Source organism: Fukomys damarensis, unplaced genomic scaffold (assembly GCF_012274545.1).
Source record: "Fukomys damarensis isolate Sample0158 unplaced genomic scaffold, DMR_v1.0_HiC HiC_scaffold_16, whole genome shotgun sequence".
NCBI lineage: Eukaryota > Metazoa > Chordata > Mammalia > Rodentia > Bathyergidae > Fukomys > Fukomys damarensis.
In genome coordinates this window covers 126,355,649-126,374,835 of record NW_022900928.1, presented here as the reverse complement: position 1 = coordinate 126,374,835, position 19,187 = coordinate 126,355,649, and the positions used below count along the sequence as shown (strand labels likewise).

At 32.7% G+C, this 19,187-nt stretch overlaps 1 protein-coding gene across 1 annotated transcript in view; it reads right to left on the bottom strand.

The window, feature by feature from the left end:
- Nucleotides 1-951: 951 nt before the first annotated feature.
- Agfg1 (ArfGAP with FG repeats 1) overlaps nt 952-19,187 on the bottom strand; it is a 64,442-nt gene continuing 46,206 nt past the window's right edge. Inside the window, exons 10-19 of the mRNA XM_010611742.3 lie at nt 16,795-16,914; nt 16,001-16,072; nt 14,638-14,847; nt 13,283-13,463; nt 12,186-12,265; nt 11,864-11,956; nt 6,495-6,542; nt 4,886-5,044; nt 3,850-3,941; nt 952-3,288 (exon numbers count right to left, since the gene is read on the bottom strand). Coding sequence (XP_010610044.2) covers nt 3,229-3,288; nt 3,850-3,941; nt 4,886-5,044; nt 6,495-6,542; nt 11,864-11,956; nt 12,186-12,265; nt 13,283-13,463; nt 14,638-14,847; nt 16,001-16,072; nt 16,795-16,914 — 1,115 coding nt within the window. The 3' untranslated portion in view covers nt 952-3,228. The remainder of the gene's footprint in view (nt 3,289-3,849; nt 3,942-4,885; nt 5,045-6,494; nt 6,543-11,863; nt 11,957-12,185; nt 12,266-13,282; nt 13,464-14,637; nt 14,848-16,000; nt 16,073-16,794; nt 16,915-19,187) is intronic.

Genomic DNA, 19,187 nt, shown 5'->3' with positions numbered 1-19,187 from the left:
GTCCACAAGGTCCTGCGAAGAGCTGTACAAGGTCAAACTAGTTTCATAATATGCAGATGTTACATGCCTTTTGCACACTTAAGATTTCACAAGTACACAGTATAGCTTTCTACAGCCTTCATGCTACACAATATAAAAAATAAAATGTCCATGAAAAAGCAGTATGATAACTTCACTGTTTCTATTAAGCCAGACATTAAAAAGATGTGCAAAAGGTAGAACAATGCTCCTATTTTTCATAGTTTTGGAAAAGCTTTTTTACATAAAATATGTATAATAACAAGAAGTGGGATTACAGTTACACTTAAAATGAATATACATTTTTAAACTATCTCTAATCATTTTAATATATTCTGAAAGACACAAATTTCGTAAATAAGAGCTTTTTGGAGATCGTCAGTAATATATGAGTTATACTTCTGAGACCAAAATGTTTCAGAATTGTTGCTATAGTGTAAAGCAGTCACCGGTTATCCTCTCAATTCTACCAATTTACAGGCTCTATACCAAAGGAGATGTGCTGAGAGCAGGGAATCTCACAGGTAAAAACAAATATACTTTTTCAAATTTGCTTTTTAAGGAGGAAAATAGTAAACTAATCTCTAATTTCACAAAAATGGAAAATAAAACATTTCCTATTTCAAAAAAAAAAAAAAGAAACAATAAAATATGCCTTTAAACAAAGTTCTTACCATTCTAAAAGACAAATTTCTTTCTTGGACAAAGACATAACAGCATAACAGGAACCATTTGGTTCTTCAACCAGCATTCCAGGAAGTTTGAAAGTGTTTGAGCCTTGTCAAATTCAAGGATTTTCTTTTTCTTTTTTTTTTCAGTATTCAACACAATTCTGGTGGTCTATATAAAACTAGAAGCAAATCTGAATATAAAAGACCAATAGAAGTTGATTTTTGTTTTTTTAAGCAATAAAGATCATAAGAAAATCCATTTTAAAGCTGGGTCTCTTCTTAAACACGTGGATTTTTTTTTCAAGTACTCATTAGAAATAAGCCAATAAAAGTTCCCATTTAACTACAAACAACAAGATTTATCCACAAAAAAAATAGTCTTTAAAATTATTTTGATAACAATTGTTTAATTTACTTCTTAAATGGAAAGCCTGGTAGGTTATTTGGGTAATGGCCTACAATTATATAATTTTATACATATGAATTTATTTGGACTTGATACAAGCTGTAACAGAAATTTAAAGACATGTCTTGAATTTTTCTTCCATGAAAAATGGATTGAGGGACCGCTCCCTAAAGTAGGAACATTTTGAGGCTATATACCACACACACATGGAACTGTGCAGCAATTGTTTAATTCTGCTCAGAAAAGCGGCAAAGATTTCCCAGCCACTTTGCTTATCGAAACAGTTCAGATAAGCCATACTCCAGTCAGATGCACACTGGACAGCAAGTCTGAAATGCCAGAGATGTCTAAAACACTATGACAACAATTCATGTAGTCATCAATGCAAAAGGCATTCAACATGAATAACTATTTGAGGAAACTGATATTCATCTCTTTTAATGCCAATGTTTTCCAAGACTTTTGAATCATTTTAAGATAAAACTTTTCATATAGGTATTACGTATTTGTATATTCAATTTCACTCTTTCTTGGTTGCAGAGCTATAATAACAGACCATTACCAGAAAAGTGTGTGATACAGTGATATCTGAAGGTGGGCTGGCTGTCCCTATACTAAGTGCCATGGATGGTGTATGTGCTTCATGTCTTTTTGGTCTCCTTTCCAAGTCATCACTTCTCAACTACTAATATGTTATGGGGCTAAGAAAGCAAATAACCAAAATTATTTAAATTTTACATAACAATAAATGTGTGTGCTCTGACATACAAAGACTTTATGACATTTGGATTGGTCAGAGGCATTTTTAAAAAAACAATTACAAGTTTCTTAGTTGTGTTCTGTTTTGATGAGATGGCCAGATTCTCTCTGGCTAAAGGAGGCATTACTACATATAAATAGTCAAACAAGTTCATGTGAATATTAACAAAGACAAAACTAAACTTAGTATCAATTGCCTTTAAACAAAATATTCCATAAATTTAAGCTAACACTGGGTTCCAGTTTTCTCCCCAGAACACAAACATAAAGAAATGTCCTATAGATAATATCAGTTTGTCCAGAAAAGGCGGGGAAAAAAGAAAACAACAAAACAAAAACAGGTACAATCATATCACAGTTAATCCATGTCTGCTTCCAATACATTCAAAGACAAAATTTAAAAATCAATAGTTAAAATAGGCCTTTTGCAGTCTGACAATTCAAGATATTTTTAAAAATTTGTAAATACACATACATGCAAATTCTTCATATATACAAATTTCACAAATTAACAATTTGTAAAGAAATTAGTATTACGGCGAATCTGACAAGCTACATTTAAATGCTTTTACCACTGACATATTCCTGAATATAGCAGTCCTACTAGTTTTAATAAATTTTCTACATGGCCTTTTTATAAAAAGTTAGTCACTAGAAGTCTTTAAGAATTCAAGATGTTCTCAATTCACTACTCATATTTAAGGCCACTTTGGTAAAGGCATTGCAGCAAGAACACAAAACAATAGCATATTTTCTAATATTTATTTTTTCCACCTGCAAACTGTAGCAAAACATGATCAGCTTTATTATGCAGACAGGTATCCTTCTACATTTTCAAAGAATTTAGGCATGTATAAATAGAAGAGCTCTTTAGAAAGGAAAATTTCAAGAATGAATAAAACCTTCCAATTTTGCCTTTGTAACTTTCCAGTAGTATGGTTAAAATGATTTTAGTTCATTCATTCCAAGATATATGACAGCACCTTAAAAGTGGCTGATCTATCTCCCCAGTAACATTTGTCACATAACAATGTGTTAAAGTTACAAATACTGATATGCACAAATAGCTAATTTCTAAGAAAAATATGTACAGTACTGCAGCATAATGAACGTGGTATCTGCAATAACTTAATATTAGCCAATTTTTAATATACATGATACCGCTATCTTTTTCTGCCAACTCACAGGTTAAAAGTTGTTACCAGAGCCCTCTGTTTTGCACTTATTACCTGGTGTTTAATACACAATGCAGGCTTTTTAAAGACTTCTCCTGTGTTTAAAGCTAAGATCAGTGAAACAAGACAACAGTGCAAGAGGCGGAGCGATGTAATGTGACCACATAAAAGTTCGTTCCAGTAAAGTCTCTATATAAGGCTATAAGAAAGGATTGGTTGATGAGCTTCCTGTTGGAAATTGTCCTGTGGGTGCACCAGTCTAAAGAAAAAACACAAGACAAATAAGTGGTGCATGTGCAAAAATAAGAAAATATTAAACTGTCCTTAATTTAATCTTATTTAAACTTTACTCAGTTTAAGAATTATTTTTTTAGTATTGATAACATTCATCCCTGTTAAAGGAAAAAGTTAAAAATTTGTGTCAAGGACTATGCTTTTATCAACCATAATCTCATATGATTGTTCTAACAGTTTCTAGGGACTTGGTCCTTTAAAAGAAAAACTTTTGATTCTTATGAGCCCAGAAAGGACTCTAAGACTCTTTCATACTGACTCACTAATCCCATGGCCTTTGCTAAAATGGTATTCTGAGAAAAAGCATGTACATTTCTTATTACAAAACAGCTTATTCATGGTCAGTATGTTCATCTGCAACTAATTACTTTTAAAGGTCAGATAAGGATGTCTCAATTTGTATAATCTTCAGATGCTTTATCAGCAGAACACCAAAGAGCATGCAGGAATATTTAGATCCTGTATTTTCCAACTGGTAAATGAGATACAACAATTTACAAAGTCCTTAAACTTGAATTTCACTTACCATAAAAGGATTACTAGATACTCCAGCCGCTGCAACTTGACCAAAAGGGGTCACCACTGGCTTTGTTTGTCCAAATGCCGCAAAACCTGCACCTTGTTAAAACAAAAACACCAACTATAATCTACATCTTCAAGACATAATCTGATGCTTGCAGTCCCTATGCTTCTGAGAAATTCTAGCCAGAGGAACAAGAATGAATTATCAAGGTTAAGTCGTTAAGTCGCATGCTCTTTCAGACATCAGTGACAAGCTTCTGAAGAAATTTCTTAAAAGAAATTTCACAGACATCTTCTGACACATCAATGCCAACTTGCCCCAGCTATGTTTGTAAATTATGGGCATTCAAAGGATTTAATGAACTGATGGGCCTGATGGGCCTGATTATTTGTGAGGGGTTGTGTGGACAATCCAATGGTTTCATTGAGAACATCACCGAATTTCCTGGAAATGTTTCATCATTTAATGGTTCTTCCATGGGCCACATTTTCAAGTTTTTAATCTAACCACTTAGATAAAAAAGAAAACATGTAATTATAATTCCAGAATAATCTTCAAATCTATGGATTTCAAACTTCAGCAAATGAGAAATGGGTAAAAAAAAAATGGTCGAGTGAAATCTCCACACCTCTTCTGAAAACAAGAAAACTCCAAGTAAAATGTAATCCATTTTTAAGATCTAGTTCACACGCATTCACACAAATCCTTATGGAAAAAAAGCACCCAGAAAACATTTTTGTGATTGAAAACAAACTAAACAAATACTCTAAGGGTCTATAATGTTTCCTTTCCAAATCAAGAAACACAGCAGAGCACATATAATGAATTAATGAGAAAGGGCACTGGTGATTCTGAAAAACATAAAATCAAGTTTTCTGAGACCAAAATCGTCAATGGCTTTGATTTTTGTGTAGTGAACACTCAGTACATAATGCTAGAAAGGCATTCTTAGATAAGTTATTGTCCCAAATCCATAACATTATGCTACGAAAAAGATAACCTAAAGCAGACCTGCAGCTAGCCAAGTATTAGGCCTTACCATTGGGCTGTTGAGAAAAAGCTGTCTGTTGAGGGAAAGCTGCTTGGGCTGGGAAGGCAGGCTGCTGGAAACTGCCACTGAAGCTGGTGGGAAGACTGTAGGGGGCAGGAGTGCCAAACCCCGTAGGCATGCTCATGGATGCCGTGCCGAAGGTTGCAGCTGAAAGAAGAAAAGGAGGCTACATGAGTTACAATGAAAACGGCAGTTTGTTTCTAATGTTTAACACTGTACAATAAATATCACTTGCCTTGAAAAATGTTAAGATGTACATTAAAGGCATTTGAAATTTCAAAATTCCAACAGTTGGTAATGATGAATTCTAGCATTATAAACTTCACCATAACCTAGGAAGTTTTGTTCTGAAACCCGATGACCAAAATGAAATTACTAAAGCTGTCATCTGAAAGCCCAAGAAAATTTCTCTATATAAAGTGTGAACAGTAGTTGCTTTTTAAAGCCTCTCATAACGCAATTCATATATACACTACTATATGTTTTTGTTTTTAGGTTTATTTTGCTATACTTAGTTTTATTTTTTAAAGTGTTTGCCATCATTTAATATGTGCATTCCTGGAAAAACAATTTTTAACTCTACAAAACATATCACTAAAACATAAAAGGATGTGGTTTTATAGAGTAAAAAGCTAGAGCCAAAACAACCTTTACCTCATAATTTATAAAACAATTCCAGTTACAGAAACACACATGTAGTAGCAGAACACTGTGCTATCGCTGGTAAATATTTAATACAGCACTTTCCAGCTATATTTCTAGGAAAGGACTCAGTGAAATTAGAGACAATAAGGCAGTCTTAAATATACTTCTAGTAATTACATAATGCAATGGTGTTAGTACGTTTTCAAAAAACCATACTTCACTGAATCTCCTGATGTTAAAAAGTTTACCAATTCAATCACTGATATGATACAAAAGCTTAATACTAAAAATGTTCCATAAAATCATGTTTCAATTTCTACAAAGCTGAAAAACAAGTTACAGATGTTGCCAAAGTAATACTCATATTCATAGTCCTAATGTCATCACAATGCAAATTTTGCTCATTCTAACTGTACTATCAAACTTTTAAAAATTATTTGTCCATTGCTGACCAAAAAAAAAGGAAAAACAGGCTACTAGGAAGCAAGGGAATGAATAATAAGCACACTGCAAGGGAAACAGAAGGGTTTCATAACAGACAATAATGCACTGACATAACTGACAAATAACTGTATAAAAAAGCACTAAAAAGCAAAACTTGGATACACTTAAGCAAAACCAAACTCCATGGACCAATGTGGTAAAATAGTTTGGTATATCACCCGAAGTACTATGAATTCAAACTTAAGGAAAAGAATCCAAACAGCTATTAACACTGTATTGTGACCATGGAGGTAAGCAATAATGCTTTTTAGCATTAAAACATGAATTGCTACGAAGATTTTCATGTAACTGAATATACAATGCGAACTTGATGCCACACATCCATGCCCACTCCATTTGAAAACATGGAAAAACTTAAACATGCAAGGATCCAGAAATGTAGCAGAAGCTTCCACAAGCAGGTAGACAAATTGCTACACAAATCTAGATGTTAGTTGTGGCCACCTACCAAAATGAGCGTGAGGAAACACTTGAGAATGCATTGCTCCAGAAAGGCCTTATGGAAAGCCATAAAGAGACCAATGTCAATTAAGTCATGGACAACTACTACTAAAATAAAAGTAAATGTTTCATTAGTTTTAAAAATTAGAATGTACTATTGCCAGCTGAATAATAATATATTATAAAAACACATTCACAAGATGAGACTTTTCATTTCAACTATATTTATGACATTATTTCTACTGCTTAAAGTGGAGTTTAGAAAATACCATATAAAGAACACTGATATCGTTTTTAAAAATAAGCACTTTTTCATGTGAAGACACAACTGTATCCATAAAAAAGGCTTCATAGGCATCATCAGCTACCTCCAAAAATACTATTTAGTATCTACAAATCCACGTCATAGAGACAGCACCTGAATATTGCCTGTTAGTTTTATTTACCACTCAGTAACTAGAAATACTTAAAAAGATAAATTAGTGCACTAAGTATCATGAGGGGAAAATTATTTAAATATAGTTCATTAGAAAGAAAAGTGGAACACTTTCAGCTTGAAATATAAGGGTGAACAGGAGAAAAAAGAACACTGCAGCTTGGACACATCTTACCTGGCGTGTTTGAGGACAGAAGTTACACACACGATTAAGAGAAGACAAACGTGGACTGTTATGTACTTAAACTTTTTATTTTAAAATGTGGGGTGGATGGTTTCTATGTATTTGCAATGAGAATACTTTTAAGACTAGCATAAATCTGAGAAAACAGTGACTGAGAGACAAGGTGCTTTTGAATCTTGGTTCTGCCACCTTCTAGCTGCACGATGTTATTCAATGGCTATAAGCCTGAGTCTCCTCATTTGCCAAGTGAAGGAGGGGCAGGAGGACGGGGTAATAAAACCTCGCACTTCAACAAAGCTGCTATAAGATTAAATATATAAGTGAATTAAGTGCTGTATAGTAAATATTCAAAGAATACTTTTTCTTGACAATTTATAAAGACCTATTCATACTGTGCTCTGAATTCTACAAAAATAAACAAGTTTGGTCATTTTACATTTATCTCCTCTTGAAGCAGTCTAAAGGTTTTGAAAAGTCCTATATTAATAATACCAGTTAATTGTGGTTATTCCAGTATTTCTGGTATGTGTTCAGGCACAAAATTTCATAAAATATGGACAGGAATATAAGAAAAACAGTAACAGTTAACCGATATTAACCATTATATTAACTCTGGCATAAAAATACTGCCCTCTACCATGGCCTGAAGTTCTGGGGTCTCAGACAAATTTGTCCCTCAAAAGTACAGAATTCAAGATTTCTTATACAATCAGAGTTGCACAACTTTTATCACAATCAAGTGTTAGATCACTTTTATCCCTTCTAAAAGAAACTCCACACCTGTGAGCTGTTACTCCCCATAATGCCCACTACACCTCAACCCCAGCAGCCACTCGTCAGTTTTCTGTCTCTGTAAACTTTGGCCTATTCTGAGCACTTCATACAAATAGAACCACACATGTGTGACCTTTTGCAATTAGCCTATTTTACTTAGAATAAGGTTTTTCAAGGTTTATCCATATTGGATAGCACATGTAAGAACTACATTAGTATTTATTATCAAAAAATATTCCAATGTATACCCATTCAACATCTTGTTTTGTCACTGGATGATATGTGGGTTGCTTTCACTTTTGGCTATTAGGAATCATGCAGCTATGAACATTTGTGCATGAATTTTTGTGCAGATTTATGTTTCCATTCCTCTTGAATATATTTCTAATAGAAATCAGAGATAAGTTTCTTAACTCTTTCAAGGAATGGTCAAACCATTTTCCACAGACATTTCTCCATTTTACATTCCCACAAGTAATCACTTTATTTCCTCATTAATGCTCATTACAGTAACCCAGTAGATAAAAAGTGGCACTATAGTGGTTTTGATTTGCATCCCCCTACCTACTGAGGCTATACATCTATTTGTATGCTCACTGATCATCTCTACACCTTCTTGGAGAAATGTTCATTCAAATGTTTTGCCTATGTTTTAATGTGCATAATACTTTTATTATTGAGCTATAAGGAATTACTGAATTTTCTGAATACAAGTGCTTTATTTCCCTATAAATAAAAATACATCCTATGCAGTCCAGTATAACTTTCTTCTTAGATTTTCCCTTTGTTTCTCAACTTTCTTTTTTTGTTTGTTTTTGCATTAATTTTCATTTCCAGAGTGGGAAGTGGGCCTACTGAATATTTAGACATAAACAAGGAATAAGATGTAATACTGGTATGTGTATGTTTCATAAATACAAAATCAAGCTGGAATAGAAATCAGCATTAGTTGAGAAGCATCCTGGGTATTAATATCAGGTTAGCTACTACTTAACTTTGATCCCGAAAGCCAAATTACCACTCTTGCAAATGAGTTTTTTCCTACAAGATTAAAAAAAAAAAAAAGATGCAGCATCTAGGTCAATCTCTCAGCTTTACAGTTTTATAAGCTTTTTCTTTTATTTCCTCCAAAAAAAAAAAAAAATCTCTAAAGCCATTTGTTCATTCTTTAAAACAAAGGAGGGACAAAGGTAATGCATTCATTGGTGAAATGAGAATAATCTGTAATAGAAATTTTCTAATTACTGAACATTATTACTAAGATTTAATGACTTTGGAAAAATAATTGTAAATATCACAGAATCCTAAAATTAAAAAGGTCTTAAGCCATATAGGTAAATTTTTTAAACAAAGTTCCTATATGTTAAAAGAAATTTAAATTTCCAACATTTTATAAATTAAAAAAAAAGATTAAAATGTGTTATTTAAAAAATGAAATTTCAACTGGTAGAACTTTTCAAATTTCACATAGAATTATCATGCAAGATGCTCTTGCCAAAGCCACCTCAAAATGTTGTAATATTAGAATTAACTCATTTAAAGATAACAAATAATTCCTAAAGAATATTAATTTTCATAGTATAAAGCATTGGAAATTCCTAAGTATTTGTCAAAGTACTGCTTACCTGTCAGCTTCAATAGAAACATACACAACTAACATTTGTTTTAGTCAATTTATCAATAACCTAATAAAGATTATCAATGTGATAAATCCAAACTGGCTTATGATGTTAAAAATATTCATCCACAAATAAATGTGTGGCATAGATTTATCTAATATAACTTTGCTAATATTAAAATTAATTTATATCATATGCACATTTTATAATTTTATATCCTATGTAGAACCTTAACTATTAAGACTCTCATGCTGTAAATAAAATAAGCAAAAGAGTGCTTAATTTTAATGACAGAACCAACTCAGATACAGTCATGAGAAAAGAATGTAAGTATAATTTTTCAAATACATAATGTAATGCAAAAACACACAGGGTGTTATGCATCATTTGAATTCAAACCAATCCTCCCAAGTAGAGAATACTGCTCACATTCTACAAATGATGACAGAGATAAGGCTCAGAGAAGTTAATACAACCTCAGTCATAGTATAATGGGAGTTTCTACTATTCAGTTATTAAATGGGGTTAGGATCTGAACAATTTTTCAACTGTATGCTGCAAACAACTTTAACACAACAAATGTTAGGACCTTTTGCGTCATCCTTAGCCCATTCATTAATGAAATACAAGAAGCTTTCATAGGACCACCCACCAAATGAATACTAAATCAGGACTTGAACAAAAGTTTGGCTGACTACTTAAAATATACCTCTTTACTTTTTTCAGTCTCAGGTTCTGTGACTTTCACACAGTAACTGAGACATTTATTTGAGGAGAATTGGGAAGATTAAATGAGACAATGTATAAGGTCCTGTCATGACATGAGACATTTTACAAATTCATTCCACTAAGTCAAAATAATATGCCAAGAATCAGAAACATCACATATACCACACTCATAAAGAAAATACAAATAGAAATTTAAAGCAGATATACCTGAATTAACAAATATGCAAAGCACAAAATTTAAAACAATCACTCATTAGGTATACAGTACTTGAATTAAACCAAGAGTAAAAAATTAAATTCGATGTGCAATTCAAAAAGTTATTGAATAGGCTTCATATTAGTAACAAATTGTGAGAAAAGACATTTATATAAGAGACAACATAGTTACTCAAACTTCTATTTTTGCCAGTAACAAAGAGATTTACTAATAGTTACTAATTCTTAATGACTTATTTTATGTTAGAAGTACCTAATCTTCTCCAGATTTGCTATCAATATTTGCTATCAATGGGGCTAAAGCTTTGATTCTAAAAGTACTGGGACACTCACACATAAAATAAGCTTAAAAAAAAAAACAGATTGATAGGCATGGTGGCACACACCTGTAAAACCAGCACTTGGGAAGCCAAGGAGAAGGACTGCCACAAGTTCAAGGCCAGCCTGGGCTACACAGTCAGGTCAAGACCAGCCTGGACTACATAGTAAGAGCCTGAGATATTGGGGGTGCCGGGGAGAGAAACTCTAGATCCAATGGCTATTCAGTCATACTACCTGAACTTACTGACATCCCAAGACAATGGCAAAGAGCTCTGGTGCTCAGCATAATGGAATAAAACTCTAAGCACCGAATGAAAGATGTGACTAGGTTGGGTACAAATCAAACAAGAAAACAGGGTAGTTGGGGTGGGAAGGTAGTTAATGGGAAAAAAAAAAATCATCAAAAAACATATTCAAATATTGTATCATAACTGAATAAGGCTCCCACAGTTTAAAATACATGAACACCTGGAAAAGATGCACTAGAGTAAGACTTAATTGTAATTCATGTAACAAAGTCCATTATCTGATACAGTCTTATGGGGGGAAAAATACTCATAATCAAGTTCTATTAGGAATGAATGATTTAAAGCTAGGCAAGGTGGCACACATCCATAATTCCATCACTTGGGAGGCTTAAACAGGAGAAAGGTCTCAGGTTCAAGCCAATCTATGCTACAGAGAGTTCCAGGCAGGAAAAATATTGAATTGACTTATAGCAAGTAATTCTGGAACCAGACCACAAAATAAGTCAAAATTACTTTGTTGAAGCTCTTCTTTTGCTATAAATTAGCTATGTGAGCCCATGGAAGTATTTCCACATTTGGGCTTCCTTACCTGAAAAATAAAAGCTCTGACCAGAAGAATGGAAAGTGGACAGTATCTCTAAGGTCTCCCAACTGTTAAATTATAGAATTTTATAAATTTTCAGTTAGTCTTTGTCTTTCTGGGCAAACTCTTGTGTACGTTTTCCAGTCCTTTGCAGAAAAAAAGATTTGATTTTCTGGTAGTGTTCATATGATGTCTTTCTCATTAAAAAAAAAAAAAAAAAAAAAAACCTTCCATTTAGTATCCCCAAATCTGAGTTTTTTTCTTACCTGTTGCTCCTCTGGCATTGGCCTGAAATGGATTTGTAGAAGATGCCACAGAAGGACCACCAGCAGCAACAAATGGATTTGTGGAAGGCGTAGCTTTAAAAAATTAGAAAAGATATTATAAAATCCTAATATATTTTGTATTTAAGATTTCAAAGTAATTATTATATTTATGAAGGCAAAAAACACAACCTTTTTGTTAATAAATTAATGCAATAGTTTATAATTAAAAAGGCTATAGTTCCATTAGTCTATTGAAGAAAATGCTGCTATGTATTTCCTATAAAACCAATACCTAGACAGAAAAGACACATGCAGCACATACCTCCAAATGGGGCAGGCACACTTGAAGAAGCAGGCTGAGTCTGGGCTGAAGCACCCACTGGCACTGTTCCAAAAACATTGCTGAAAACAAATATTTAAAGAGTCAATATTAAAAAAAAAAAAAGTAATCTGCCTACCAGATAGCCATAAAATGTGGAAAAACTACACATATCATGTATTTTGACAGTTCTTACATTGCAAGTCTCAGGATATGTCTACATTCAGAAAAATTAGAGACCTAACAACAACTTATTTTATGTGTGTTATATTTGTCAATCTGTGTCACAAAGAAATTAAAGTCAAGAATTTTTTAAAATATTCGTCAGATTTAAATACAGCTAATATATCACTTGTATTATGAAATATCTAGACTATGAAAACAAAAGGAACTTAAAGAGAAGGCTAGCATTGTTTTATTATTTCTGCAAATCCTTTTAATGGCTGATTTAACAGAAGATCAATATGCCTGGGATTTGTTTTGATTAAAGTATATGAAGAACAAGTGGTCTTACAAAGACACACAGCTGAACAAAAAAAAAATGCTTTTGTATGTGTTATATGTATGAATATAATAAAAAGCGTCTGTTTATTAATATCAGCAGGACATTTGAAGAGGTAGAATTAATAATGGGTTGTGGTGGAAAGAATTCTAAAAACTAAGACTTTTGAAAACTGTACCTTCAAAGTACATAATCTGACTATTAATTGGATTATCTGCTGAGTTCAATCTGTATATAATTGTCTATTAAAAGACGTGCACCTGGGGCCGGGGATATAGCTCAATGGTTCCGCTGCCTGCCTCGCAAGGGCCAGAGTTTGACCCCCAGTACAGGAAAAAAAAAAAAAAAAAAAAAAAGCACATATACTCTCTTAATTACACTTTAGCATTCAAAGATTATAGTAACAAAATTTCTGATGAATAAAATTATGTCAATTACTCAAGGATTCCATTTTTACTAGCAAATTAAACTTGATTTCCTCAGATTACAAAAACTACTCTATTTTAAAATTACATCCCCCACATAGTTATTTAAGAGTTATTCAGAGTTGGAAAACATTAAAAGATAAACACAAAGCAGCAATACCAAGACAAAGTACCTGCTAGCATTACTAGTGGAAGTATATGCATTACTGGAGGTGGCTGCAGAGCTAAACACACTGTCTAATTCGGCCAGGGCCGCGTACTTGTCTGAAGATGCACTTGACTGACTGGGAACTGAAACCACAGAACCGACAGGAGCTTTCCCTGTGGCCCCAAAACCACTCCCTTGATCACCTCCTGCAAACAAATAATCAAAAAGCAAAAATTTTATCAAAACCTTCAGCTTATCAACCACATGTGCAACAAACAGAGGTAAACTTAAAACCTTTAGAGCTAAAAAATTAAACTGGATTCCAGACTTTACTAAATAATTTAAAATACTGGACAAGATTAGTTCCTATATAAATCACTATAGTGAAAACACAATTACTATTTTCGTAACCATATCTAAGAGCCTGTCTAGAATAATAGTCATAATATATCTAGACTATAAAGAAGAAATTCTTAAATCCAAGACAAATGGATTTCACTGAAGTAAACATAAACTCAAAATGCTGGACCAAATGTGAACAACCTATTAGTATTATCATTTTCCTAGGGTTTTCCACGAAAACATTAGAAACAATTATAATAGCACTTACTAAGCTTTTGTCGCATGTCAGGCACTACTCTAGCATCACACAGCCAACAATACATAAAACCCAGCTCCATGAATTCAGTGCTATTCTCATTTTCATTTTGGAGACAAAAACGGGCTCAGAGATCAGGCTACAGAATCCAGGCCAGCACTACTAGATCCTTGCACTATACATTTTTAGATGCAAAATACTGACCTTAAGACCAAAACTTGGTATAAAACTGCAGTATAAAGACTTAAATATCAAAGTACTAACAGAAAATGGTTCAAACTGAATACATTACAGAAACCACCAAATAATCCTCCCATTAATCTCTGTTAATGAAATCTACTCATACTTTATGGCCACAGAATAAAGAATATTCTCTAGGACAAAATAAAAATGTTTTCAAATATTTCCTTTTAAAAAAGAGATGTTTAGGCGGGCATGGCAGCACACACATATATAATCCCAGCTCTTGGGAGGCTGAGACAGAAGGACTGACTCAAATTTGGAGCCAGCCAGGGCTCCAGCGTGAAATCAAGCCTAAACTATATAGCAACACTCTGTTTCAAATTAAATTTAAAAAACCAAAAATTTACAGATTAATTTCGATACCTTCAGTTTTACAGCTGATTGAGGACCAAAAATATCAAGTGACTATCTGACTCAAAATGTAGATACAATTTCTACACAACTCAGGAAAGTAAAACATTCTCAGATGTTAGTAAATGTACCAATTTTGAAGCACCGCTTATTATGTAAATTTGCATGTTTTGTTTAAAGCTTGATACCTTGCCCAGCACTGAAGATATTATCTAAATTAGCAAGTGCTGCATATTTGTCCGCTGTCTGTAACCCAGGTTTGTTTGTTGAAACTTTACTAACAGCTGATGCTGTCTGATGACTCTGGGAAGTATTGAAGGTTCCAAAATCAGCACTGGAGGATTTGGGGAAGTTATCAAAATGAGCAAAATTAGCATTTACTGATCCAGCACTTCCACCTGTAACAGAATAAACAGAACACTTGAAATTCATGGACTTTTCCCAATACTTTTTGGAAGACTACTCATCACTTCTTCCTAAATTAAGTGTTCCATAAGCATTGTAGGATATATATTTATATATGATTTTATAATCTGTATTTCCCAAAAATCAATGACTAGTAAATGGCACTCAACTTTAATCATTTAAATGTGATTTTTTATATAATTTGTGACACTAAGCAATATATAAAATAATATCTGGCTTACGATAAAGAATATAATAGGGAAGGGGAGGCTAACTCCATGACACGTGGTAAAAATTCAGTTATCCATAAAACAATCCAACTACATACTATGCTCTTCACTAGTTCTTCAAGACACTATATAAACAAGATGCAAACTCTTTCACATGGATGATGTTCCATGGACACATGGTTTAGATTAACCCCACTGCTGGGGATTAACAATGGTTAAAATGCATTATTTTCATCACAATTTATAAAAGATAATCCATGAGCTTTAGACTTATTTCACTTGAAAAGCTGTTTCTTAATTCTACAAAATAATTTAATGTGCATTGAGTAATATGCGTTCATGGTAAAATTATGCGCTATCATTTAGTTCTAGTCATAAAAATACAGACTATCATAGCAATTTTTGACTTGATAAAGAACAATGCACTTAATGGTCACCATGGTAATGATACACTCTGTGTAACCTATGTGTATCATTAATGATACAGTATGTCTATCCTGCTAACTCTTTTAAGGCACATCTAGAGACTCTCCTAAAACACTAACAAACAACTAATGCCAGTACATTGCATTATGAGCTTTTGATACTTGATGTTTGAGATATACTAGTTCTTTAACCCTAAATCATACCTTCATCAATCAAAATTGTGTGTGTGTGTGTATAAATTTTTTTTAATATATATATACTATATGTAAAGGTGACAGCAAAATACACTGAGGGGTATTTTAAAGACAGAACGAAGATAATTCTCTGCAAAAAACATAAACACTTTTATCAGTCAGTCCTTTAAACATTCCAAAATAAACATACCGATAAAATTCAGGAATTAAATTCTGGTTGTTTCAATTAAAATCCACAAAATACAACGTAAAACATAAAAATCAGTCAAAGATGCCTACATGACAACAGAACTTACTGTGGGTTGCCTGGAGAGGAAAAGCTGAAGTAAATTCACCAAAACTGCAGCTAGATGAAAGTATTCTAAATGCTGGACAGCCAGAAATTATGTAAATGATGAAAGTTAAAGAAAAAAGAAAATTGAAAGAAAAGGTTTTGAGACAATACATACACACAGTTAAAAGGTGAAAAAAAAAAAAAAAAGAAAAAGTAATCAGCCAATGAACTAAATAAGGGTTCAAAGAGTTTCTGAAAACAGTATGTACAGTTTGTGGGATAGTATTCAATGTATAAAGACCAATTCCTGCACAGAAAACTATTTCCACATTTGATTAAAGTGATTATCTACTCCTGACTAAATACATTTATAACCTTCTTCAAGCTGCTGTTCTTAGAGTTACTTCTATTTTTAGTTATATGGAGGCAACTAATTGTCTACTTATCTTTCCTTATTCAAAGATCTAACAGCCTTAAATCAATATGCTTCATGATCCTAAACCATATTTAGTACTTTAATGTCTTTATGCATGTAAGATTTAAGAAGGTTCATGTACAGGAAAAGGAGAATGAATGTTGTAAATTAGACAACATACCAAAGAATTCAGAAAAATGAACATGGGGGGAAAAAATTTTAAAAGTGTGTGTGTGTGTGTGTGTGTGTGTGTGTGTGTGTGTGTGTGGTGATTTCAGGTTTCCCCAGAGCTTTGTAAGACAGAACTATTTTAAAATCAGGTAATGAATTTTTCAAAACTATATCTACAGAGTTTTATTTCTTAAAATAAATACTTAAGCATAATGCTGGAGAAGCTCTACCTGTAGTTTGGGGCTGAAAAGGAGAGTGACTTGCTGTGGGGAAACCTCCAAAATTACTCGAACCACTAGACTGTCCAAATGCATCAAAGTTTGCAAAATCTGCATTTGTAGAATTCTGAGCTGTAAATGGTAAGGAACAACAGACGTTAATGAATATGAAAACTATAAATGAAAATACATGACAAATGAATTTATGACTTTTATGAAGTGTTGGTGTATCACAACTCATTACAGAGATCATGTAGAAATCAGATTTTAAATATACTACAAGCATTTAACGCAATTATATTTACAAAGGGTATCCAGAAATTTCCTCAGACACACTTTGTGAAATGACAGATTTGTACACAGTACCCTTTAATGGCCTCAAAAATAGTACTAAAACGTGACTATATTAACATAAGGAAAGTGAACAGAGAGCAATCAATCAATATATAAGCTACAGCACAGTAAACAAACATGGGATACATTCTGGAAAATTCAGTGATTTAAACTGATACTTCATTATGTGAATCCAAAGAATAAAATCTAAATATCTAAAATACAGTTTTTAAAAAGTTAACAAATATGGGCACATGAAAATGAAAAACAAAAAAAACAACGTATAAGCTTATGATCACCAAACTGTAGATATTCACATTCTATTAGAAGCCTGCTATTTTAAACTCGTGCCAACAATTAAAGAAACAATGAGAGCCAGTAGCAATTATAACATTCAGTTAAAAAAAAAAAATCAAGATGTATTTTGCAACTGTTCTCAACCCAAGTGCAAAATTCCAGACTTCACTAAATTTTAAATAAGTTTAAAAAAATCAAAACTTTACTGAAGGCCAAAATAGATGCTGGATAAGAGTTTATGAGATGACATAATGCAAATAAGAAAAATTCTGCATGCTACAAAGGGAATGCTTGTGGAAAGAATGAAAAGCATGTCCAAAGGATGAGGAAGGTTAGATGTTGTAAATACAGTAAATCTTTTGCAGGCAATTCTAATTTAATAAGCACTTGTAAAGAAATAACTTTGCAAATAAGCACTGTCATATCTAAAAATCTAGACTATGTTTTTCAGAGTAAAAATGTTAGAAATTCAAATGACCACCAATAAGGGATTACTTAAATATATTTTGCATTAAATATATGATAGAATATAATGTAAACATTAGTAACCATTTAAAATGTTCAGTCCTATACCAAAGAAAATACATTAATAATCCCAGTTCTACTTTCATCTGCCAAGTTTTCTTATACTCAGCGCGGTATATTATATACATAACAAGATCTGCATTTTTAATCTACATCTTAAGTAGTAACATTTCAAATCAGTACAATTTTACATTTGCCCAAATTTATAGCACTTTTGCAATGAATATGTGACAAGCAAAAAAACTACCAAACAAAAAATTCTTCCACTAACAAATCAACATGTTAAACCTTATTTTAAGAAGAAAATTGGGAAAACTTAAAGCATTTTATAGGATTACCATAATGTATATATCTGAATAGGTATAACAGTCAGTGGGAAATTTACCTCACATAGACCCCCTTTTATGAGGTACCTAACTGTGCCACTTTCTTTCTGGTGTTCTGAAATGAAGACTGCCCCTTTGTACATCAAGCTTCACTGAAAACCTTTTTTCATGCATTTTACCCCTCTCTCAAATACTACAAAGGAAGTTCCTAAGTTAAAAGCTTTCATATTGCATAATGATATAAATTCTGTATTTTCTGGATGCTCTGAAATCTTTTGTTACTCTTTTTGCTTAATATGACAAAAGCTCAATTTCTTTATAGGCTGAAAATTTACTTTCAGAAAACAAAACTAAAAATATAAATTTAATGAAAAGTATCTACAGAAGATCAAATATAATACCAGTTTAAACACTGTCACCCTTTCATATGACTGGTAACACCAATAACCAAGTATAGATTAATAAAAAGGAATCTGGGCTGAGAATCAAACAATTGTATCCTAGCTGGGTGTGGTGGCACATGACTGCAATCCCACAATTCAAGAGGCTGATGCAGGAGGATCACCAGGACTTCAAGACCAGTCTGGGCTACACAGTGAGTTCAAGACCAGCCTGAACTACATGGTGAGATCCTGTCTCCAAAAAAATTAAATAAATAAATAATAAAACTAAAGAAAATTCCATCATAATGTAGGTAACTGAAGAGCATGAAAAAGTCCTTAAATTGCTCTACTCTTCCTAGTTTTCTCACTACCAAAACAAGAGCATTCAGAGCCTCTACATGCAAATCCACCCTTATAATTCTGTAACTTCCGAAAAAATAAGAATTCTTTAAGGGCTCTGAAACTCCAGGCTAAGAAGAAAAGTTTAACTAGAAGATAAATAAGGTATAAACCAAAACATGCAATATATATATATTGCAAT